The 26110-nt window shown below is 43.2% G+C and overlaps 1 protein-coding gene across 1 annotated transcript in view; it reads right to left on the reverse strand.

The window, feature by feature from the left end:
• bbs9 (Bardet-Biedl syndrome 9) overlaps nt 1–26110 on the reverse strand; it is a gene marked incomplete at both ends in the record, with an annotated part of 588136 nt that overhangs the window by 498309 nt on the left and 63717 nt on the right. Inside the window, one exon of the mRNA XM_083636722.1 lies at nt 17226–17400. Within this exon, the coding sequence (XP_083492848.1) occupies nt 17226–17400 (175 nt within the window). The remainder of the gene's footprint in view (nt 1–17225; nt 17401–26110) is intronic.

Genomic DNA, 26110 nt, shown 5'->3' on the forward strand with positions numbered 1-26110 from the left:
GGCAAAAGACCGCCTCACCTATCTTGGCTTGACCATAACCAGAGATCCTAAATTAATATTTAAGTTGAATTTTGGTGATTTTGTTTTAAGACTTAATGTATAGAAAACTGGAAAATCCTGCCTTTGTCCATGATAGGCTGTATACACTCAGTTAAGATGGTTTCACTTCCCAGGTTCCTCTATCTGTGTCAAAACCTTCCCATATTCCACAATGGCTTTTTTCAAAGAACCAGACTCCTTAATTCTGTCCTACATTTGGAATTATAAGAACCATAGAATTTCGAAAATTCACTTGCAAAAGCCCAAATCTGAACGAGCTGGCCTTACCAGTGTTTAGACACTACTACAAAGTGCTCAGACTGATCTGTGCTCTATGGGTTTGAATCAGCATGCTGCTGAGGAGAAAGTGCTCAGACTGATCCGTGGTCAGTTGATTTTGGCGTCTGTGGCATCGGGAGTTTTCCAGTAACAGGCTGGCAGGCACAGCGGTCTGGCACGAAACTATCCTTATCCTTCTCTCTCTCTCACACACACACACCTGACCTGAGCTCTCTCTCACACACACACACACACACACACCTGACCTGAGTGGATGGCGAGCTCCAGGCCGAGCCCGGCCCCACACCGCAGTTTAAACACTAAATAACTGCTGGTGTATCCCCTCCAGCAGCTTTCTCACTCAGCCTTACATTCTTGGAGCGTTACTCTGGCAGTTAATCAAGGTTGGCAGCGGTGGATTCTACCTGAAATCTTAATCGCCATAACCCAACATGGCCACCGAATAACGGCTGAGTGGAGGTTTAATCATCCGTGCATGGACAGCTGGTAGATCTCTGGGTAAACGAACATGAGCCTGACAGGAGCATTTCTATTAGGTGTGTGATGATGGGCCTTTTTCACAGTGTCCATTTTGTGTCTTGAGGCAGGGTAAACAAACACAGGCGCAAGCAAAACATTAATGAGGGTTTCCAACTTCCAATCATGGAAGTTGGATTTAGGTGTTCCAGTGCTGCTGGGGTCCTCATTAATGTTTTGCTTGCACCTGTGTTTACCCTGCCTTTTAGATACAAAATGGACACTGTGAAAAAGGCCTATCAGGTAGAGTAGGCCAGTGGATCGGGTCCCATTCAAACATACGGAACTGGCCAAAAAAACGGAGGAGATTGTTACCAAATCAATTTGGCCATCTTAAGAACGAGGAAACACGATTCAACAGGCAAAATTGTGCACAATGATTTCTCTATTAGTGTAGTTTAAGCTGTCTTCAAGCAATGTGGAAATACTCACTGGAACGGCTGAAAGCAACAGTTTGGAAACGTTCACAAGTTTAAATGCCATAATTGAAGTTTTCTGTAGACTTTGGTTTCTCTGGATAATTATTCTCAGCTTTCCCCCCGCTTAACACACACACACGCTCTTACTGAGTGATACGTTTCAGGTAATGGTTTACAGAAAACCAGACCAGCGTCCCAAAAACTGCTTCCACGGCGGTTCCATCACTTTACATTATGAGGTGTAATAAGCTCTATCCTGTCAGTACTTTTTCTGTTTCTATCCTAAAAATGTGACTTAACGATTGACTGATTATAAAAAAAGAGTTGGCGATTATAAGTTTCTGTCAATCGACTAATCGTTGCAGCTCTATGTTGACCCCATCACTAGCAGTAGCAACTGGTTTCAATAAGGACCAGCAACAACACTAACAAGCTGTTTTATGGATGACCACTACTACAGAAGCCTTTTCATCGCACTGCGACCACTTCCTATTGAGGAAAATCAACTCAAATATAAATTCAAAATGTCAGTGGTTTACTTTAAATGGGATAGTTTTTACAACAATTCCCAGTGGATCGACACAGGCAGACATCTGCATGAGTGAATGTATTAAATTCTGTCTAATAAAAAAAGAACACTATAAAATAACTGTATTCTTTCATTTGGCTTTGACATTTCTATTCCACCTCCATGGTTCGGTAATGATGGATTTGAGGAAGCATGAATGAATTACCGTAAAAGTAAGTGAGTGTGTGTGTGTGTGTGTGTGTGTGTGTGTGTGTGTGTGTGTGCGTGTGCGTGCGTGCGTGTGCGTGTGTGTGTGTGTGTGTGTGTGGGGGGGGGGGGGGTCAGTTCCATCCATGCGTAGTCGCTTGGATATTGAATAAATTATTATGAATGGAGGTGAAATCACACAAAGCTCTGTGTGTGAGGAGACAGAAACATTGCAAAACCACAGAAAACTGATTATTCACCCGCATGTCGAACATGATGTTGTGCACAGCGGTTGGTTGGCCTTTTCAAAGTGTTTGTGGTGAAGGTGGCGTGTTTTCTCTCTTGTGCACACACACACACACACACACAATAATAAAGAGACAAAATGTTCCCTTAGCAAAGTGTGCATATAGCCACCGTGTGTTCGCCACAAGCACTTTTATTAACCGGACAACCACACAAACCCATTCAATGTTCCCAGGTCTATCACACTACCAACGGTGTGTGTGTGTGTGTGTGTGTGTGTGTGTGTGTGTGTGTTCTAGTACAGCTATCTCAGTGAGAACCAATTTGAGTTTTATACCTAACAAGTGAGGACATTTTGGCCGGTCCTCACTTTCTCACACACCTTCAAAGGGCTGTTTGAAGGTTAGACTTGGTTTTAGGGTTAGGTTATAATTAGTTTAGCTTCCCAGACTATCTCAGTGCAGGAGGGAGTCTGGCTCCTCTTACTCTCACTCTGGTCTAGCAGGGGCAGGGGCAGGGGGGGGCGGGGGGGCTCAGTTATCTTTACAACCATCCACAAGAAAGTACCAAGCAGGCCTGATTTTTTGCACAATCCAGAACTTCATCAAAACTTGCCATTTTCAGCGTGTAGGTTGCTAGCTAGCGTTGTTGTTATTTCACAGTGGCGGAGGTGTTTGAGAGCGGAAAGGGATTTTCCTTCGCTCCGACTGAAATGGTCGGAGCCAATGGCAGAGCTTCAAGCCGCAGCCTGCTTCCAGTTCAGTCAGACTATGTTATAATTGAGTTTAGGTTAGGGTTAGGGTAAGGCATTTCATTGTGATGGCTACAGTTAGGGTTAGGGTTAGGGGCTTTTTTGGCTTCAGTACCTCCTTTCCCTGATTTATGAATCCAAGTACCCCCTTTACCCGACTACGACATTTTGCTTAGAGAAAAAACTGCAAAAGGAAACAACTATAGTATGATGCAATGAATGATGAATGATAACCCACCTTTTGAAAAACACATTACAAGTCGCAATTAGTGCCTCCTGAGCAGATTTATGTTAATGTTTCATGTATTTGTTTGTTTGTTTGTCATGTTTATTTCGAATATGTATGTCAACAAAACAGACAATATACGGGGCCTTCAAAATTACACGTTAACAAGTCGATTGAAATAGTATTATGAAATAAAGATGAAGGGGTAAGAAACGTAGACTGTTGTTGATGTATATCATCATCATGATATATCATGATATATCATGATTCATTCTTTCTCTTAGGGCCTACAGTAGGTGTACGCGTACCCCAGTTTGGGAACTACTGCATTATGTCAATGAATGTCCTCACTAAGATAGCTGAACAAACGCGCGCGGGCGGGTGTGTGGGGGTGTGTGTGTGTCCTAGTCCTAGGAGTTCAGGTATCAGTCATCATGCAGAGCGTGGGACACTGAGTTTGAGGAAACAGTCCGCACATTTATATGAAAGAGGATCTCTCTCACACACACACACACACACACACACACACACACAGAGAGTTTCCTATCTACACACATCATACATATACATAGTGTATACATACTGCATACACACATTCCACACATGCATGCGCATTTTACACACGCACGCAAATTACACAAACATACACACTTATGCTCTCTGTGCCATGGATAAACACAAACTAGACACTAGTGTGTGTGTGTGTGTGTGTGTGTGTGTGTGTGTGCGTGTGTGTGTGTGTGTGCGTGTGTGTGTGCGTGCTCGTGCGTGTGCGCACACACAACGCACGCACGCACACGCACACACACACACACACACACACACACACACACACACACACACACCCAAATCAAGCTCTCATTCATCAGGAAGTGCAGGAGGAAGGAGAGGGTCCAGCAGGCTAAATAAACTGAGGCAGGCAGAACAGTTTGACCAGTCATCTGATATATAACATATAATATAGACTACCACTCACTAACACACATCTCTAACAGTCATCTGATATATAACATATAATATAGACTACCACTCACTAACACACATCTCTAACAGTCATCTGATATATAAGATAATATAGACTACCACTCACTAACACACATCTCTAACAGTCATCTGATATATAACATATAATATAGACTACCACTCACTAACACACATCTCTAACAGTCATCTGATATATAACATATAATATAGACTACCACTCACTAACACACATCTCTAACAGTCATCTGATATATAAGATATAATATAGACTACCACTCACTAACACACATCTCTAACAGTCATCTGATATATAACATATAATATAGACTACCACTCACTAACACACATCTCTAACAGTCATCTGATATATAAGATAATATAGACTACCACTCACTAACACACATCTCTAATATAGACTACCACTCACTAACACAGATCTCTAACAGTCATCTGATATATAACATATAATATAGACTACCACTCACTAACACACATCTCTAACAGTCATCTGATATATAACATATACGTAATATAGACTAGCACTCACTAACAAACATCTCTAACAGTCATCTGATATATAACATATACGTAATATAGACTACCACTCACTAACACACATCTCTAACAGTCATCTGATATATAAGATAATATAGACTACCACTCACTAACACACATCTCTAACAGTCATCTGATATATAACATATAATATAGACTAGCACTCACTAACACACATCTCTAACAGTCATCTGATATATAATATAGACTACCACTCACCAACACACATCTCTAACAGTCATCTGATATATAACATATAATATAGACTAGCACTCACTAACACACATCTCTAACAGTCATCTGATATATAACATATAATATAGACTACCACTCACTAACACACATCTCTAACAGTCATCTGATATATAATATATAATATAGACTACCACTCACCAACACACATCTCTAACAGTCATCGGATATATAACATAATATAGACTACCACTCACTAACACACATCTCTAACAGTCATCTGATATATAACATAATATAGACTAGTGCTGCACGATTAATCTAATCGCGATTTTTTTTTCCGCGTCTTTTTGAGTGTGTGCCTCCTCTAAACTAACGTTACACGCGACGCAGCAAACACACATTTCTCTGCCATCACACTGGGCATCAACACTAGCGGGAGACTTCTCCCATGCACTCCCGCAAATAAGTAATGTTATGCGGAGCGCGGTTACATAATATCTTACCGAGAGGCAGAGAGAGAACATCCATGATCACTAACAGCGAGCTATGCTAATAACTACCTAGCCGTTCAGAAACGCATGTAAACAGCCGTGTGATTAGTGAGAACGTCAGTAAAATAAGGAGAGAGCTGCAGGCGCTTATGCAGAACTAGTGCACGATTAAGTGCACAGTGGGTAATGACCCGCTGTGATGAATAATATAGCGAGAGATTAACAAGGTTGATAGCAAAACACTGTTGCAGCTGCTTGCAGCAGCACATCCAGACTTCAACTAGCCTGTCACATGACGCCTTCATGGTCCCTAGATAAAGTCTGCAGATGCACGTTACCTCTCTCTCAAGAAGCGTCACGTGAGTGTGGCGTTTAAGGCCATCTGTCGCTACAAAAGAAATAAACGGGGTGTATCACTGTATTATTGGACAGACATGTAACTAACTTTGCAGTCTGAGCCATCTTCTATGTGCTGTAACACAGTGCGGTTTCTATTTTTCTGGTGTTTCTTTTTTACATGTTTGGGAGAGGCAAATGTCTCAAAAAATTTAATTTTTTTGTAAAGATAATTTTATTTCAAATTGTTTTATTTATTAGTTTTAATATATTTTAAATTGTAACATATTTCATGTATTTTAGTCTGTGATAAGTGAAACCGTGGTATTTTTTTCCAAGGTTATCATACCGTCAAAAACTCATGAACAATTAAAGTCATTGCATTTACAGTTTACCACCCTGAACCTGTATAGCAAATAACACGGCTGTCAGCTGATGCTGCTGTTATTATCAATCTCTCTTGATTTGGCAGCAACCATACTGTAACTTGTGACTGTTAATGTTATACAGTAACATTAACAGCCAAATATTGCTAAAGATGACATGTTTTGATAAACAAGGGGGAGCGGAAAAAAGTTTATTTTTTAGTCCAATCCATTGAAATACAGGCCCTAACTATAAATAGGAAAATGAATTAGTGAAGATTAACTCATTGAGTGCCAGCCACTTTTGGAAAACGGATGCTCCCAGTGCCAGAGTTTCAGAGCGTTTTCAGTGATTTCTCGAGGCCCACAGAATATTGTGTGATATTACTATGTAAACACCGAACACGCCCAAAGAACGATGAGACTCTCTTCTATCATCAGCAAAAAAAAGTTTATTGATATCATTTTCCGTTCTTTAGTTATGAGCCGGAGAAGATAGGTTGATTTAACCAAAAAGAGACGTTTCAAACTAGAAGCTGAGATAATTAGCCCTTTGTGAAATGAAGCATTTCAAGCACATGACTGACTCTGAAGCTAATATTTTCTGATGTGACACCTCAAAAATAATTTCCTTCAATAAAACAGTGAAAACAAAGGAATTTTGTTTGGCAAAATAATATTTTTTAGCTGCAACCAGCAGCGCTGGCCCCTGCGTGCGCTGCTGGTTGCAGCTTCTTGCTGGTCTTGATTTACTGCTGGTGGGCATCAGATATTCTAGCTTGTGTTTGCCAATCCTGTCCTGCTGTCTGGGTCTGTCTGGGTCGGTGTTGTATGCTGCCCTGCGTGCCCCCCCCCCAACTGCAAACCCCTCCTCCGTGGGTGTGTCTCTGGTGGCTCTGGTGGCTCTCTGCTGAGTTTGCTCTGCACTGAAAAGTGCGCTACATCCAGCTTTTTTACAGCGTTCCGCGTGTATTTGTCACTGGCTCCCATCGCTTCCAGTTGAGAATAATAACAACTCCACAACTAATCATGCGGATGGGCTATCGCAGCGGACACGGAGGGGCTCAATTGTGGCAGCAGATTGGCTGCTGCAGGCACAGCTAACGTTATGCTTCATGCATATCGATGCATACCGATGCGATTTCCATTTCCCCATGACTTCTTCTCTCTTTTTTCCTCGCCTTTCTCTAATCTGGAGAGCACTGTCGCCACCTAATGGGTCCGTAAAATAGCTTTTACAGATTCAACATCCACCATACTTTCACAGGAGATGGATCAGGCTTTGATCCACATCCCACCGTCAAAAAACGCAATTGACGACTTTAGTCGTCATTGGCACTCTACGTTAGTATTTGAATTGACGACTATAGTCGTCATTGGCACTCAATGAGTTAAGCTATTTTGAATAGAGTATAGAATAGAACACATGCACTGCAAACTAGTTTAGTTCCAGCTCAAATATAATATATAATTCAGTTAATATGACGCTTTTATTTATTTATTACAGGTGGCTGAGGGTGAAAGAAGCAAGGTGTTTAAACTAAATATTGTAATTTTAAACTAAAATATCCTGCTTCCAATACATATCTTTGTCACATGTTTGATAACAATATTTTTAGGGATCATTACTGCAAAAAAATGTGTGTTTAACTGATATATAACATAATATAGACTACCACTCACTACCACACATCTCTAACAGTCATCTGATATATAGCATAATATAGACTACCACTCACTAACACATATCTCTAAAAGTGATCTGATATATAACATGCAACATAGACCACGACTATAAGGTGCTCCTTATAGAACTGACAGTTCCCTGGGAGGATCGTATGGATGGCTGTGACTTCAACGCGTTAATTTTGATTAATTAATTACATCAAAAATAACGAGTAAAAAAAAAAAACGCATTTTAATCACACTTTATTTTTGCACTCCCGAGACCACGGAACGTTTCTCAGTGGAGGAATTCCAGGCATACTGATCATACCAATGCACAACATTGAGTGACGTCAGACAACAAAGCCCCACATGTGGGAAGTGTGCTGTAGGCTAACGACAAACATGGAAGAAGCAGATGAGAAGGCGTTGCTTGGCCCGGTGGATGGGAAGTTTAGATTTAAAAAACTCCCTGATGGAAGCGTGGATAAGAGCACGGTTGTGTGCATCAGCATTTCAAGCCTCCGTTATCACCTCAATGATTAACATTTGCAGCTAGCGTGGAAGCCAGAGCTAACATTAACTTAGCCACTGATCATGCTAACGTTAGTCCTACTACGAGCAAGCAGAGTCGCCAACCCACACTCAACCAGATGATGGGATTCAGAGCCAAGATGAGTAAGTCCACATCTGACAAGTACAAATACAGCAATATGTATTGTCTAGATTCATTGATTCACTCATATACCAAAATCCATCTGAATTGAAAATGTTGCTTCTTGTGTCAAATATTGATCTGATATATAGAGAGATATCTAGAGAGAAAGAGAGAGAGAGAGAGAGAGAGCTTGTCACTCCAGCATATCGAAATTTAAACAGCAGACTCCCCGTTTAGATTGAATGTTAGTGTCCTCACATGTCACAAATCTTCACCAACTGGCTAAATCCACATCAGGCAAAACTTTAACTTTCCATTCGCAGCCACTGCAGGAAAACAATTGTATCTTTTGCAGCTTTCCCTGCCGCATTTGGAACTTTCAAAAACTCCCTCTTGCTAGCTTTTAGCTTGTCTGCTAGTTAGCATGTCCATCTCAACTTTTGACGTAGCGTTTAGCTTGTTTCTTTTTCACCGGCAGCTGGAGGACTTCCTGAAGAAATTTTACAAAATAAAAGCAGATACTGTTGTGATGTGCTGTCTGCTGTGTAAAATTAAGCGAGAAATACTTTATTTATTTTATTTTTGACGTCTCTGCCCCTCACTCTCCGATACCTCCGCCGAAACTCTCATCCATGCCTTTGTCACTTCACGCTTGGCCTACTGTAGCGGAGTTCTGCACAGGGGTTTGTTTATGTTTATGTTTATTTGCACATTAAAGGAAAACAGAAACAAAATAAAAAATGTTTACAACATTGGAGAAAAAAACATGTGCAGGTGAGATAGAAACCCACTACGGGTTTATATAAAGATCTCACCTCAAGAGAAAAACATAATAATACAAGTTACTCAATTAACATTGAACAAACATTACAATGCAATGATAACTCAGATTAGTGAAATAAAAATAATAATAATAAAATAAAATAAAATAGGAATAAAAAAAGAAATAAAAATGAGAATGAGGTTTAGACCTCTCTCAGAAATGCCATAGCTCACTCAGTGCTAAATTTACCAGACATTAGAAAACCTTTTAGTTTCTTTTTGTACACAGACAGGGATAGAGAAACAGTCAATAAATGTAAGTTTGAATTCCATATTTTGGCTCCATCAATCTTTTCAAAAACAGACTTAAAACACATCTCTTCAGTCTCACTTTTCCTCAGCACAGCCTGAGTTCAGTATAGCACTATCCCATAACTGCTTTTTAGTCCCCTTTTTCTTCTCTTTTGTACTGCTTTTTTATATTTTTATCGAATTTGGTACTGTACAGTGTCCTTGAGTTTGAGAAAGGCGCTTTTTAAATCAAATTTATTATGATTATGATTATTATTTGGCCCTTGCCCCATTTATGGATAAAAAAAGAAGAAAAAAAAGCCTGGACGCGGCCCGAATTGGCCAGGCCTGAGGAGCCCGTTCGTGTACCCTCGGGCTTGCAGGTCTCTCTACTGCTTGGTACTTTCGGTGGAAGGTTGTAAAGATAAACTGAGCCCCGCTATACCAGAGTGGAGGTATTACCAGCCAGACTCTCTCCCGGTGCATGCAGGGAGTCTGGCAAGCGAGGCTAGGGTAAGGTTTAACACTAAACACTAAGCATAACCACTAACACAGTGGTTATGATTAGTCTTTAGGGTTAGGGTAAGTCTCCAGGAAATGAATGAGTGTGTGTGTGTGTGTGTGTGTGTGTGTGTGTGTGTGTGTGTGTGTGTGTGTGCATGCGTGCGCGCGTGTGTGTGTGTGTGTGTGTGTGTGTGCGCGCACACATGCACATGTGTGAGTAGTGTTGTCTCCCAGCTGTTTTTATCTCAACACCCCCCCCCCAAGAGATTCCCGAGACTAGATATCACTGTGGAATAGGGCTGGGTTAAAAAAATCGATATATCGATATTGAATCAATATTAATGTGAAGGAACAAGTATCGATACATAAATCCCAGTATTGATATTTTAAAATGCATTTCACAACAACAACAACAACAACAACAACAAATACACATGTTTAAATAAACTGGCTATAATATTATAGGCTGTGTGTGGTAGTTAAAACAGTTTCAAGTTGATGTTTATTTATGTTTGTAGTTGAAACAAAAACATAAATACTGTAGGCTATATGTGCATTGTGCATGCACCATGAGCCAGATGTACAGACCTCAAATCTGTGCACTATAATGTTTGTGAACTGGAAATGTTCATGAGCTGTATTTAATTTGATTTAATTTGATTTACAAAGCCTTTATACTTTATGAAACACTGTTTACAACATGCTGCTGTTCAATGATTCTGGTGTATAGTGGAAATCTAAATGTGTTTGGCTTCTCAGAGAAGACTGTAAAGAAAGAGACAGAAGACTGTAAAGAAAGATAAGATGTTGAATGACTATGTTGGTCATGTTTAAATAAAAAAGAATTACATGATTGCTTTATGGTCAATTAGAGGGTTCCTTGTACAATTTACAGCATTAGTTCTTTGAGAATCTCTTCCATTATCAAAACAAAACTGGTATTGTAACTAAAATATCGATATCGAATCGTATCGTATCGGAAATCGTATCGACTTGGGACCTTGTGTATTGGAATCGTATCGTATATCGGGAAGTCAGGGGCGATACCCAGCCCTACTGTGGAAACACTGACTTCACCACCCCCGGACACATGCATGCACACATGGACACACTTTAAAGCTTCTAAAAGTTCTATGCCTCGGCCTGAAGGAAATGGGAAGTGTGCATGTGCTTGGATTAAGGGGAGGCGTGCGTGTGTGTGTGTGTGTGTGTGTGTGTGTGTGTGTGTGTGTCGCCGCCAGCCGCCAGCCAAAGAAGGCAGGCGGCGAAAGCAGGTGCTTTTCAGATGTACTGGTCATACAACTAAAAAGGAAGCGCTTGAACATGTTAGAAAGCACATGTACTGTATGCTATTGTAATAGCTGACGGTCACACAGGACACATTTAATTTGTGAACGTCCAAAGCCTCTTGTGCACTGTTGTGCAGTGAGACTGAACCATTCACCAGGCTGATCATTCCAGGCCAACATCATTATTTACTCATATGTTCCTGTCACCATTTATTTATCCCACCATCTCCTTATTGACAAAAACATTTTCCACTTTAACCTTTGTACCCCACTAGTCCATCTGATGGATATTTCCTACATTCGCGTATGGGCCGTTTCGACATTTTTTGAGTAAATGGTCTGAAATTAAGGCTAGGTATTTTTTGGGGGGTATTTGACAAAAATCAATCATATCTATCATCTTTCTACCATCCTAAGACCTTGTTTCAAAAGTACAACTCAATTTACTGTTAGTCCATCTGATGGACCCATTGACTTCCATTGAAAACACTCTATTGGTACTCCCAGCAAATTTTTACAAAATTAATTTATTTCATTTGTTTCAGCGGGCATCCTGGACCAAATACCTTGAAATTTGACCTTAACTCATTCACCGCCAAAGACGTCTTTGACGTGTTATCAGGAATAGCCCTCCCCGCCAATGACGTGTTTGACGTATTTTTGTTTTTATTAGTGCAGCGCGTAGTTCAAAGACTTCCCCAGCCTGTGACATGGTATCAGGTCCCTGCCCTCAAAGGTCAACCTAGGTACAACCTGACGTCACGTTGTACCAAAGACTATGGGATTTCAAGATAGTTACTCCCCTACTCCCCCTGTACCTTTTCCCGGCTCCTCACAACTCCAAGCCTATTCCCATGATGTCACAAGCATTTTCCTACCAATATGGCGCTACAATACACACAGCTCATTGGCTGTTTGTATCACTTGACCTGTTAATCACCTGTTAATTGATTACAATCGCCTGTTATTTTCCTACCAAGATGGCCATGTGGTGATGTAACATAATACTATCAATAAAAGCCACTATTATCATAAATAGAAATAAAAGGAAGGAAATGGCATTGTGTTGCTGTAAATCATTCCCAACCTTGTTCATACTAAGGAGCCCTAATTTAGTTCACATTGGGGCCATGGACCCCCAATATGATGAGATTTGGTTTCTCAGATGCAAATCAGATTTTTTTTTTTTTTTTTTTTTAATGTAGCCTAGATATGATTTTGTCCAGAATTCCATATATATTAGGTTGAGAGACAACAAAAAATCTTGGAATCCTCTCAATGACCACTGGTGGTCCCCTGACCCCACATTGAGAACCACTCAACCAGGAGGAGGGAGGGGGAGAATGTTGTGTTTGTGCTGCGGCCAGCTGCAGGCTACTCGCTAAACGGGTCTCGCGCTAAACGAGAGGGTGATTCTTTCATGGTGCACTGCACCTTTTGACATGAATCACGAAAAAAAAAAAAACGAAAATTAAAAACGGACTTCATGGCGGTGTAGAGGAGAAGTTGGACAAGTTAATAACGTGCAGAAATCTACCATTGTGATTACATTAGAGCATGTGTTCAGAGCGTGTTTGTCCTGGGTTTGTGTTCTGCCACGGCCGATAACCTCGCGTTAACGTTAGTTACATGGCCGTTAATGGCAGTTTAGTAGTTTGCCACTGAATGACCAAATTTATATAACTTTCAACCATTTTGAGCAACGCTGTTTCCATACAGGCCACCAGCGTTGGCTAGTTGTTGATATTTATAAAGATTTTGTAGCTCTCATATAACTTTGTTTTGTGATGTGGTGGGTAAACTGTCATGGCGTCGATTTCCGGTAAAACTTTTCCAAGTTTCCTGTCTGAGCCGTCTGAGCACAGCCAAAGAGTATAGTGAGACAGGAGGAGACGTTAATTTCTTGGTTTTTCCCATAGGTCTTTTCAAATCAAGTAGCATGCCGTTTTGTCACATATCTGGGGGGGTTAAGTCCCCCTTTAAGCCTTTTTTTTTTCTTTTTTCAGTATTGACTTCAAGTTTGATCAAAATTCCAAAAGCAGGGCACCCTGGTAGTGCAGCGTCAGAGTCCCTGCTTGCAACACGAGGGTCGCAGGTTCGAGCCCCTATGTTGCCTCGGGCATCCCTGGACATGTCCTGATTGGTCTGCGCCCACCAGCTGGCGGGGGCATTCAGACATTTTCTTTTTGTTTATTTTTTTATTTCTCCCCATTTTCTCCACAATTATACTTGGCCAATGTATCCCCATGCTGCCGTATTGGCTGCCCCGGTTGCTGCTCCACCATCTGCCAATCTGGGGAGAGGCGAGACTAGCACCATGCTTCCTCCGACACATGCGCAGTAGCCAGCCGCTTCTTTTCCCCTGACAGGGGGAGCTTCAGCGGTAGGCTGTAGCACGTGGGAGGATCACGCTATTCCCACCAGTTCCCTTCCACCCCAACCAGGCGCCCTGACCGACCAGAGGAGGCGCTAGTGCAGTGCCCAGGACACATACCCCCAATCCGGCTTAACACCCTCAGGCACAGCCAACGTAGTGGCCAGTCTCAATGACTGGTGCCCAATAGCCCTCACTCCCACAGCCAGCAAGTGTTTGGAGAGGCGGGTTAAATCACTCACCTGCCCTATGCTCCTCCCCCCGACCCCCTGCAATTTGCATACTGCAAACACATAGCACAGTGGATGCCATCGCACACGTCCTGCACACCGCCCTCTCCTGCCTGGAGGGCAAGGAACACCTATGTGAGAATGCTGTTGATGGACTACAGCTCAGCGTTCAACACCATAGTGCCCTCCAGGCTGGTCAGTAAGCTCAGGGATCTAGGTCTGAGCACAGCACTGTGTGACTGGATCCTGAACTTCCTGACCGCCACCAGCAGGTGGTGAGAGTGGATGACCGCACCTCCTCTTCCCCACTGAACATCAGCATAGGAGCGCCGGAGGGCTGCGTCTCCAGCCCCTTTACACCCCACGACTGTGTGGTCAGGTGACACAGACTTCAAACACCATTGTGAAGATTGTGGACGACACGGCTGGCTCTGATCTCCAAATGCGATAAGACAGGCTATAGGAAAGAGGTGGATGCCCTGGAAAAGTGGTGCCAGGACAACCACCTCTCCCTGAACCTCTCTAAGACAAAGGAAGTAATTGTGGATTATAGGGATGCAGCGGTATACCGTTTGAAGGTATACCGCGGTTTGAAAACGTCACGGTATCAATACCACTAAGATTTGCCGTCATACCTTCCCCACGGTATCAGCTGTTTCCCCAAAACAAAGTGCCCAGGTCGCTTGTAGAGTGCAGCTTACCCCTGGCCTGGATGCATGCCTACTTAGACTAGAGCACAGTAGAGAGGAGCTGTCCCTGAATGTATTTACAACTAGGGGTGCACCGATCACGTTTTTTGCCACTGATCACCGATTGCCGATCACCTATGAGAAATATCTGCCCAACCGATCATCGACCGATCACCGATTACCGATCACCGATATATATATTTTTATTTATTTATTTTGTAAGCAGCTATAGTAGTCTATTATAGAACAGTTTCCATTTTACATATAGGCCTACATTTCATGCATCAAATTGAAAGTGCAGCACATTTTCTTTTTTTCTACATCAATATTTTATACTGTGTAGGCTAAATGAAACCGCCAACATGATTTTTTGTGTGTGAGATAATTGGAGCACAAGACTGTGTTGAACTAAATGACTAGTAGTTCAGTCCAGTTCCCTCAGTTCAGTTTATAAAGGAACAAAAGTTTTCCACTTCGGGATTTCCATGTTACCAGTTCAATGCAGTTCAGTTCACTCAACAAAAATACTCCATTTTCCGGGATTGCCCTGTTACACAAGAAAAACAACTTCGACCCAAGGAAACTATTTTATCGATTAAGCTAAAGCGGCTAAAGCTAACAGGAGCTATTAACGTTAGGAGGATACACGCAAATATGGATCAAACACGGACTTAACAGCATGCAAATGCCTCGGTAGGCAGGAGGACTGGAGGTAACTTCTCTCTGCTGAGTCTGCTCTAATCACCAGCTGATATGTGTGATTCAAAGACGCAAGGGGTGTGTTGACAGTCTGGTGTGGTGTGTGGAGGTGAGTACACTGACGAAAGCAAAGCGTGTGCTTTGCAACACAATGATATAAACGTTAGAGCACAATATGAAAGTTAAACGATAGACATTGAAGACATGAAAATGGGCTGCCTCATGTTTCTCACGTGCAGCATGATCGGCTATGCAATCGGCGACAATAAAGTAATATCTGCAATCAGCAGATCACATATTTGAGGTCAAAATCGGCCGATACAGATTGCGTGCCGATCGATCGGTGCACCCCTATTTACAACCGTGTGTGTGATAATGGCTGAAGCAGGAGAACGAGAAGGACCCCCCTGAACTTTATAAAGTTCCCAACCTGACCGAGTGTATTATTTGGTGGCATTAATAATGATCAATTAAAGAAAAACAGTGCAATTTAACATTAGAAATGAACATATAGCCTTGAATCAGCCCGTTTTCACACTCTTTTACACACAACATCAACATGCTGTCATCCTACCTGGCACCGCGGTGCGTTTGGATCTGGGCTGCGGCGCCCTCTGGTGGCCGCACGCTTGTCTTCCAGCCGTGCCCATGCCATCATATTCATAGTGGAAGCGCAGCTTTTATCAGCCCATCTCCACCCCTCTGTGCATGGACATCGCCTACAACCAGACCATCTCCACCCCTCTGTGCATGGACATCGCCTACAACCAGACCATCTCCACCCCTCTGTGCATGGACATCACCTACCAGACCATCTCCACCCCTCTGTGCATGGACATCGCCTGCAACCAGACCATCTCCACCCCTCTGTGCATGGACATCGCCTACAACCAGACCATCTCCACCCCTCTGTGCATGGACATCGCCTACAACCAGACCATCTCCACCCCTCTGTGCATGGACATCGCCTACAACCAGACCATCTCCACCCCTCTGTGCATGGACATCGCCTACAACCAGACCATCTCCACCCCTCTGTGCATGGACATCGCCTGCAACCAGACCATCTCCACCCCTCTGTGCACGGACATCGCCTACAACCAGACCATCTCCACCCCTCTGTGCACGGACATCGCCTACAACCAGACCATCTCCACCCCTCTGTGCACGGACATCGCCTACAACCAGACCATCTCCACCCCTCTGTGCATGGACATTGCCTACAACCAGACCATCTCCACCCCTCTGTGCACGGACATCGCCTACAACCAGACCATCTCCACCCCTCTGTGCATGGACATCGCCTACAACCACACCATCATGCCCATTGCTCAACCTGGGGCACACAAACCGATGACGCACAGCTGGGCTGGAATAGTTTGATTGATTGTTGGTTGATCGATTCCACTGATTGATGTCTCCGAAATGCCTAACATCATGATCATTTCATGACTTACAATGCTTACAGTAGCCTAAATATATTACATGTTCTTTTAAAACATAGGCTATATCTTTTAAGGAAGTAAACTGTCGGCATATTTCTAAATATTCCATATTCCAATATGTTCTGCATGTAAAACAAAAACAAACAAAACAAAAAATCGCCGGATTCCCGTAATTTATTTCCCGGGAAACGGGAAATGGGTTGGATGGCAATCCCGTTTCCCGGGATTAAACCCTAGTGGAGAGGGTGGACAGCTTCAGGTACCTGGGAGTTAATATCTGACCTGACGTGGGCCTATCACACCAGCACTGTACGGTCAAAAGAGCCCAACAGTGCCTGTACGGAGCCTGCTGACCGGCTGCTTCAGCTGTACCGACAAGGAGCGCAAGGCGCTGAGGAGGGTGAGGAATGCACCAAAACACCAAAACGTGAGTCCACAGATCAATGGGTGACGTCACACTTCATCCATCAATAGTACATACCTGTAGCTCTCCACCTGGCGTGCAGAGGACACAGTGAGGAAGCTGTCCAGGCGGGGGCAGTAGAGCAGCGGGCCGGGCAGCAGCGAGCCGGGCAGAAAGCGGCCGAACGAGAAGCTGTCCTGCTCAAAAAACATCAGCATGCCGTCCATCGACTGGATGCACAGAGAGTGGTGCGCTGACGGAGAGAGAGAGACGGAGGAGCTTACAAAGTCTGGACAGCAGAAAAACAAACAAAAACATTCAATGATGATTTTTGCTAATCAGATCCAAACCACATTTGGAGGTGGATTGAAATGTGATTCCAATACGGATCTGTCTCAGTCCAGACGCTCTGGTCGCTCAAATAGGTTTCAAACCCTTTTCAAAGTACGCTTTTGTCACTACATGGCAAGTCATAAGTATTTGAACTGTTTTGGGTATATTGTCAGTTTTCTGAGAGTGCATAATGCAAGAAAAACTGAATTGTGTAATTTTGACAAACTGTGGATAAGCAATAGTCAATAGTTAATAATAGTCAAGTCAATAGTCAATGTTAGTAGCATCATTTATCAGATTTTTTTTCACATTACAGATTTTCTTTTTTTTTATCAAGTTTTTTCAGATTTTTCTGCCATTTTCTCCCTAAATGTACTTGGCCATTTCCCCCTGCTGTCCCAGTTGTTGCTCCACTCCCTCTACAGAGAGATCTTGGGAGAGTTGTAGACTAGCACATGCTTCCCCTCCCCCCCCCCAAACAGGCCTCATACCCCACCGCTGGCTTCCCACCCACAGACATTGACCAAGCCGGAAGTGCTGCTGTCGGGAATTGAACTGGGGTCTCCGTGGTGGTAGGCGAGTGTTTTTACCACTACACCACCCAGACGCCACATTACAGATCGTGTGTTATGACTGTTCTTCTTCTGGTGTTTCATACTGAAAATATGTACACCTTAACACCACCAATACTGAATAACATGCACGGCTTCTGTTTCATTTCAGCACTCGGTGCTGATGTGTGTGTGTGTGGGGGGGGGGGGGTACGTTGTGTTATTCCCTCTGGCTGAATCTGATATCTCCATTAACACCTCTATACACACACACACCTGGCTCTGGTTGTGTGTGTGTTCGGAAAGGCCTGCTGTAGGACATACAGATTTAATACCACCCCTCTCACTCTCACACACACACACACACACACACACACACACACACACACGGCTATAAAGCAGTGGTGCTGTGTGACCAGAGAACTATAATTAGGCCTCAACGCGCTATTAAAACTCACACTGCCATCAACTAGAGGTCAGGGAGACAGCCACCTACAGCGCAACACACACAGACACACACACATAGTTTACATTACATCCTACACACTTATTCTGTGTGAATTTGTCAAAGTTTTTAGGGCTGGGTATCATCTTAAAAATAAAAATTACAATACCAATACTAGTACCCTTAAAGTGATACCGAGTACTTCATTCAATACTTTATTTAAGCCCTACTTTTGAACGTTTTGGTGGCATCTCAGCATGCTGAACTGCCAGCGGCTTCCCACCCACATATATCGTGCTCCACTTCACAACTACAGACTGTATGGGTTGTAGCTGTCAATCACACATCTATCCACCTTATTTTTGAATGCCCCGCTGTAAAATAATTACAAGGTCCGGTTTAACGTGACTTGACACTACTGCCACACTACCGCCACACACACTACCATGGTTGGTAAACAGAGACTTTATTATGACCTTCTCTACCATCGTTGGTACTGTTTAATGTTTGTTTTTAAATTAGTTTTTAAATTAGAGTAGGCTATTTTATTTATTTATGCTGTTTTAAAAACCTCTTTAGCATGTGCAATAATCTCCTTAAAGCACTTTATTTTTAACTTACTACCGGTCGGTTGTCAGTACTTCTCTTGAAATTGCACTATTTGTGGGCTAGATGCGATCGTCATTTCGTTTCTGCCGTGCCTTGTGTATTGCTTAACTCATTCAGGGCCAATGACGTCTTTGACGTGTTATCAGGAATAGCCCAGAGGGCCAATGACGTCTTTGACGTGTTTTTGTTTTTATTGGTGCAGCGCCTGCAGCAAACACTTGCCCAGCCTGTCACACAGACACAGGTCCCTGCCTTCAAAGGGTAGCCGACAACACGCGATCAAACACATACCGCAGCTGTTTTTTTGAAATGGGGGAGGTGGCAAGAAGACAAAAGCCGTGAGAAACGCTTCCTCTTTGCAGAGTAGGAAAGAGACGCCATTGTGTACGGTTGTGACAGTGTGCTGAGTTGAGTTGAAGTTGAAGTTGAAGAGATTACAGTAGCTAGTAGCCTATAGTCGTCAGTTTAGTTAGCGTTAGTTAGTTGTAGTATAGTCTGTAGTTTAGTTTAGTTAGTTAGTTGTAGTAGTCATAGTCTAGTCAGTCATGGTGAAGTCAAAAGAAAAGACCAAACACCGCATCGCCCCTCGGCGCGGCGGTGCCCGAGCTGTTCGCCTTGCTGCTGGCCTTGCTGCTGGGCAGCGCACACTGGATGAGATGTTTGCGGTTGTCACACCCGTGACCACCATCGATCCGGTCCCAGCGCCTGGTCCCAAACCCAAGCCTCCTGTGTCCCAGCTCGAACGAGACGAGACTGAGTCAGAACTTAGTGACGAGGAGGAGATCGGGGGCAACACAACAGACATGATTCCCCAGGACGAGCCATTTTCCAGGGCGCATTTGCGAGACGAGACTGAGTCAGAACTTAGTGACGAGGAGGAGATCGAGGGCAACACAACAACAGACATGATTCCCCAGGAAGAGCCATTTTCCAGGGCGCATTTGCGCCGTGCAAAGACGCCCCGGGATTACATTGAAAGTGACTTTGACTCTCAGCCATCAACCTCCCATTCTTCTGAAGAGGAGATGGTCACACCGTCGCCAGCTGTCCATGTCGAGGGCGAGGAGGACTGGAATCCAATGCGACAGGACCCCGATGATCGTGGTAAGGAGTAATTTTGTTGTTTATATATATGCATATTGTACAGACAGTACCAGTACCAGTACCAGCTTCACGCACAAAGTCCCAGTGATGATGTCATCACACTCACACAAAGTCCCAGTAATGATGTCGTGTGTGTGTGTGTGTGTGTGTGTGTGTGTGTGTGTGTGTGTGTGTGTGTGTGTGTGTGTGTGTGTGTGTGTGTGTGTGTGTGTGTGTGTGTGTGACTACTGACTACACTGTCTCTGCATTCTATGATCGTATAGTTTACTGAGACTAGTACACTACACTGTCTCTGTACTAAATGTGATTATATAGTTTACTGAGACACTACACTGTCTCTCTGTACTAAATGTGATTATATAGTTTACTGAGACACTAGTACAATACACTGTCTCTGTACTAAATGTGATTATATAGTTTACTGAGACACTACACTGTCTCTCTGTACTAAATGTGATTATATAGTTTACTGAGACACTAGTACAATACACTGTCTCTGTACTAAATGTGATTATATAGTTTACTGAGACACTACACTGTCTCTCTGTACTAAATGTGATTATATAGTTTACTGAGACACTAGTACAATACACTGTCTCTCTGTACTAAATGTGATTATATAGTTTACTGAGGATATGTTGCTTTTATTTCAGATGAGGACGAGCCGAGTGTTGCAGAACCCACCACATCTAGTAAACAACCGAGATCAAAAGGTAAGATCTTGTTTCCCTCTTTTGTGTCTTTGTCCAAAATGGCTGATCTACAAGCTCACATTTATACATGTTGTGTGTGTGTTGTAAATTGTATTGTAATGTATGTATTTCTTTATTTACAGGCCGTGGTGCAGATGGAGAGCGAATGGAGGGACAGCAACCCAAGAAGAAGGGGAAAAAGAAAGACACCAAAGGTATGTTCATTTTCCCTCTTTGCCCAATATAGCTGATCTACAAGCTTGTGTGTGTGTGAGTGTGCTATAGTAATGTATTTGTATTTCTATATTTTTATAACACCTATCCTGTATCCAGAGCAGCAATGGTACTGCATGGATGAGGTGCCGTGGGAGCCGGAGGACATCCCGTTCACTGCTGTTCCTGGCCTGCTGAACAGTGCTGCTGCGCTGGAGTCGGACAAGCCGGTCGACTTCCTTGAACTCATCCTTACGGAAGAGCTGCTCCAGTATGTTGTGGACCAGACCAACTTATATGCACAGCAGACAATTGAGGCTGGCGCAACAAGTGTGAGGATCGAGGCATGGAAACCTGTTGACATTCCAGAACTGAAGGCCTACCTAGGGCTCCTTTTCCTGACTGGGCTCATTGTAAAGCCTGACCTAAAGACTTACTGGTCCACGAGCGAGGTGATGGAGACCCCCTATTTTGGTAAGACAATGTCCCGAAACAGATTCCAGATCATTACACGTTTCCTGCATTTTACTGACAACACAGCAGTGAGAAACAAGGATGACAGGTTGTTCAAAGTCCGCCCAATCTTAGACATGCTAGTGAACAAGTTCCAGGAACTCTACCAGCCAGGCCAGAACATCTCAATAGATGAAGGAACTTTACTGTGGAGAGGCAGATTGAGTTTTAAAGTTTTTAACCCACAGAAACCTGTGCGTTACGGTATAAAAAGTTATGTGTTATGTGAGTCCCAGACAGGATTTTGTTATAATTTGATGCCTTATTGTGGAGAGGGTAAATCTCTTGTAGATACAGTGTGTGGTCTCCTGTTGGGGCTGGAACAGCAGGGCTACAAACTGTATATGGATAACTTTTATAATTCTGTTACCATGTGTGATATCCTGCTAAATCTGGGGACACATGTATGTGGCACACTGCGAAAGCATAGAGGAGAACCACCAGCTGTACACCATGCTGAGAAGGCCACCCTGCAACCAGGGGGCAGAATTGCCTTCCACACTGACCGGGTGCTGTGCTTGGCATGGCGGGACACAAATGTTGTCAGAATGGTGTCCACATTTCACCAGGACGAGATGAGACAGGTCTTGACATGGAAGAAAGGTGTGAGGGGGAAGGTGGTGAAGGAGAAGCCTGTCTCTGTGATAGAGTATAACCAGTCGATGAACGGTGTTGATAGGCTAGATCAAATGATTTCGTACTATCCGTTCATCAGGAAATCCTATAAATGGACTACTAAATTTGTCATGTACATGTTCGAAATCTGCCTCCACAACGCCTTCGTCCTGTACAGAGCTAAAAACCCACAGGGCACAGTGCAGACCATGCATGCATTCCAGGAGAGTCTGATACAGGCGTGGACCACTGCCACAAAGCTCCATAGAGCTCCATATGCTGACCGTCCGAGTAGGCTGTCTGCCAACCTGGCAAAGCATTTCCTTGTCAGGAATGACCCCACCCCCAACAATGACAACCCAGCAAAGCGATGCAAAGTGTGTAAGACCAACGACAAGAGAAAGGAGACACGTTTCCAGTGCAACTTCTGCCGCATCCCCTTGTGCAGGGTCCCCTGCTTTGAGGTCTACCATGACACTCTGAACTATAAAGACTAGGGGTGTCACGATACACTAGGTTCACGATACGATACAATAGATGATATTGGGTTCACGATAACAATACGATACGATATTTTTTGCGATCGATTTGTAATTTGAGGGGGCATCTTTCATGCTAATTTGAGTAATTTCACCATTTTCATCCTCCGTGTCTGTAACGTCCCTCGTCTGTTCAAACAAAGCAATGAAAAGGAGAGCGAGCATGCAATCAGATGCAGATCAGTGCCACCATGTTCAGCTTATTTTTCTCGCGATATGAGATTTCATCTCAACGATACATATTGTCACGTTTTGATATCGCGATATATTGTGGGACGATATATTGTGACATAAAGAGTAAATTCCCCTCAGTGGTAGAACGAACTCCCCACTGAGGTCAGGACGATTTTTTTGCGATCGATTTGTAAGTTGAGGGGGCATCCTTCACGCTAATTTGAGTAATTTCACCATTTTCATCCTCAGTGTCTGTAACGTCCCTCGTCTGTTCAAACAAAGCAATGAAAAGGAGAGCGAGCATGCAATCAGATGCAGATCAGTGCCACCATGTTCAGCTTATTTTTCTCGCGATATGAGATTTCATCTCAACGATACATATTGTCATGTTTTGATATCGCGATATATTGTGGGACGATATATTGTGACATAGAGTAAATTCCCCTCAGTGGTAGAACGAACTCCCCACTGAGGTCAGGACGGCCGAATCCCTGCCCATCTTTCGCCGAAGATTGAAAACTCCTTTTCTTTTCTCAACTTTTTATTTTAGTTTTCAGTGAGTCCACCTTTGAAAAAAAAACTCACCTTTTCAAGCTCCACTTGAGTCCCTCCTGAACTAACCCTTTTGATGTAGCATCTCCCCCCCCCCTTCTCCACCCCAAACCCCCTCCCCCCATCCCCCATCTAGCATCTCCCCCCCCTTCTTCACCCCAAACCCCCCCCCCCCAAAAAAAAAAAAAACAAAAAAAAAACATTGATGTTTTACTCTACTGCTGCAAGGGTGTATCTGTGTAGATGATGTTCCACAGTTGATTCCACTAATGTTGACAATGTGACATTGTAAGTCGCTTTGGATAATAAATGACGAAATGTAATCTAAAGAGACACACATGGGCCCCGCGCACACACATTCACACTCACACTGAGTAAACTGCATTGTTGAATGTAAAAAAAGCACTTCATGTGTATATATATATTATTATTTTTTTGTCATTTGTATCATAACGAATAGTATTTACATGTCTGATGTCAATACAGTTCAAAATAAAAGAATTGAGAGCGAGATCTGACTGAGATTGTCTTCTTTACAAAAATGCATTTTTCTCCTGTTTCTCTTCTCAAACAGACTTTTTGGGTGAAAACAGGGTGTATATAAATGGCTATAAGTAGAGTACAGAACATGCTAAAAGCTCACTTTTTTTTTTCCTGGTGAACCCAGAGACGTACATCTTCATTTTGAGGTATTGCAAATCACTCTGGTGCTAATAGATAATTTACTGTGGGTCTTGAAAGATGACCAACAATTATGAAAATCTTTGGCCTGTGCTAAATATTGGCAGTCCTAAACTGGCCCTGAATGAGTTAAATGACAATAAAGGTGAACTTGACTTGATTGTTGCAGCTTGCGATTTCCTAAAACGGTATTCTACTTGATTTGAAAACTCTGCAGGCAAGATGGCCGCCTTTACTCCCTTGTACCCTGGCTGAATTCCTAGTCCATAAACTAACATAACTTGGCCAATAAGTATGTAACATACCAAATAAAACAAACAGTAATGTCTTTAATTGATGTAGAATGCAGAGGACATGTAACTGTTTTGTTAAACTCGCGTTCGAGGAATATTGTATTTACTGCGCTGCTCTAAAATAACGTTACTGGCGCGCGCCTCAGAGAGCCTGTTCGTCCTGGAAGCCACTCGCTTTGCGCCAGAACACAATCGATTTGGGGGTTGAACATGCCAGGATTGGCCAACGCCAACGGCTGTCAAATCAAATAATCGACAGAGATGCTATGGCCCGCCTCCCAGTATTTTCAGTGTATCAGAGATAGATAAATATAAATATATAAATATAGCCACGTTATAAACAACAAACTAACACTGGTGATCCGTATGGAAACAGTGTTAATCGAAATGGTTAAAAGTTATATCAATTTGGTCATTCAGTGGCGTTTTACTGCCATGTAAAATATCTAGCTAGCCGCTAACATTAGCCACAATAGTAATAATGATGCATTGCGCTCTTAACTCATTCACCGCCAATGACGTCTTTGACGTGTTATCAGCAATGGCCTTCCCCGCCAAGGACGTGTTTGACGTGTTTTTGTTTTTATTGGTGCAGCGCCTGCAGCAAACACTTGCCCAGCCTGTGACACAGACACAGGTCCCTGCCTTCAAAGGGTAGCCGACAGCACGCGATCAAACACATACCGCAGCTGTTGTTTTGAAATTGAGCAAGAGGAAAAGCAGAGAACGGGTAACGCTTCCTTGTGCAGACAGGAGAAACGCCATTGAAACGCCCTCGGCGCGCTGCACGAGCTGGAGTCGCCTTCCTCTGTGCCAGCCAGGAGAAAACGGGAGAAAGTAATCAAGAGATGTGTTTGATCATCGGAGGAATGAGGAAATGATCGATCAGTTTGCGAGGGCGGTGAGGACGTGTTGAATAGCCGAGGGGAAAACGGGAACGATCAAATAGCAGAGTTGATATGACAGGGAGACATGGACGAGGACGGGTGTACCAGAACAAATAAAAAATAAACACAGGAACAGCTAGGCAGCAGCGGGCAGAAGGCACTCACAGCAGCCCGCTGTCCTTCTCAAGAGCTCTTCAGTTGGTTCATGAAATCGCTGGGCTGCGTGCCCTCCAGTGTTGCTCCTGGCCAATCCCAGCGCCACAGGGCGTGGTTATTGCTTATCCTATGTTGGGTTAGAAATCTAAAAGGGGGATCGTGTGTGTGTGTGTGTGTGTGTGTGTGTGTGTGTGTGTGTGTGTGTGTGTGTCTGTCTGTCTGTCTGTCTGTCTGTCTGTCTGTCTGTCTGTCGGTGTGTCTGTCTGTCTGTCTGTCTGTCTGTCTGTCTGTCTGTCTGCACACTCACACCGAGTAAACTGTATTGTTGAATGTAAAAAAAAAAGCACTTCATGTGTGTATATATATATATATATATATATTTTTTTTTTGTCATTTGTGTCCTAACGAATAATATTTACATGTCTGATGTCAATACAGTTCAAAATAAAAGAATTGAGAGTGAGTTATGCCTGAGATTGTGCCCTTTTACAAAAATGCTTTTTTCTCCCTTTTCTCTTCCCAGACAGGCTTTTTTGGTGAACATGGGGTGTATAAAAAGGGTTATAAGTAGAGTACAGAACATGCTAAAAGCTAACTTTCTTTTTG

This window comes from Poromitra crassiceps (assembly GCF_964638095.1).
Source record: "Poromitra crassiceps genome assembly, chromosome: 1".
In the NCBI taxonomy this organism is placed as follows: domain Eukaryota; kingdom Metazoa; phylum Chordata; class Actinopteri; order Beryciformes; family Melamphaidae; genus Poromitra; species Poromitra crassiceps.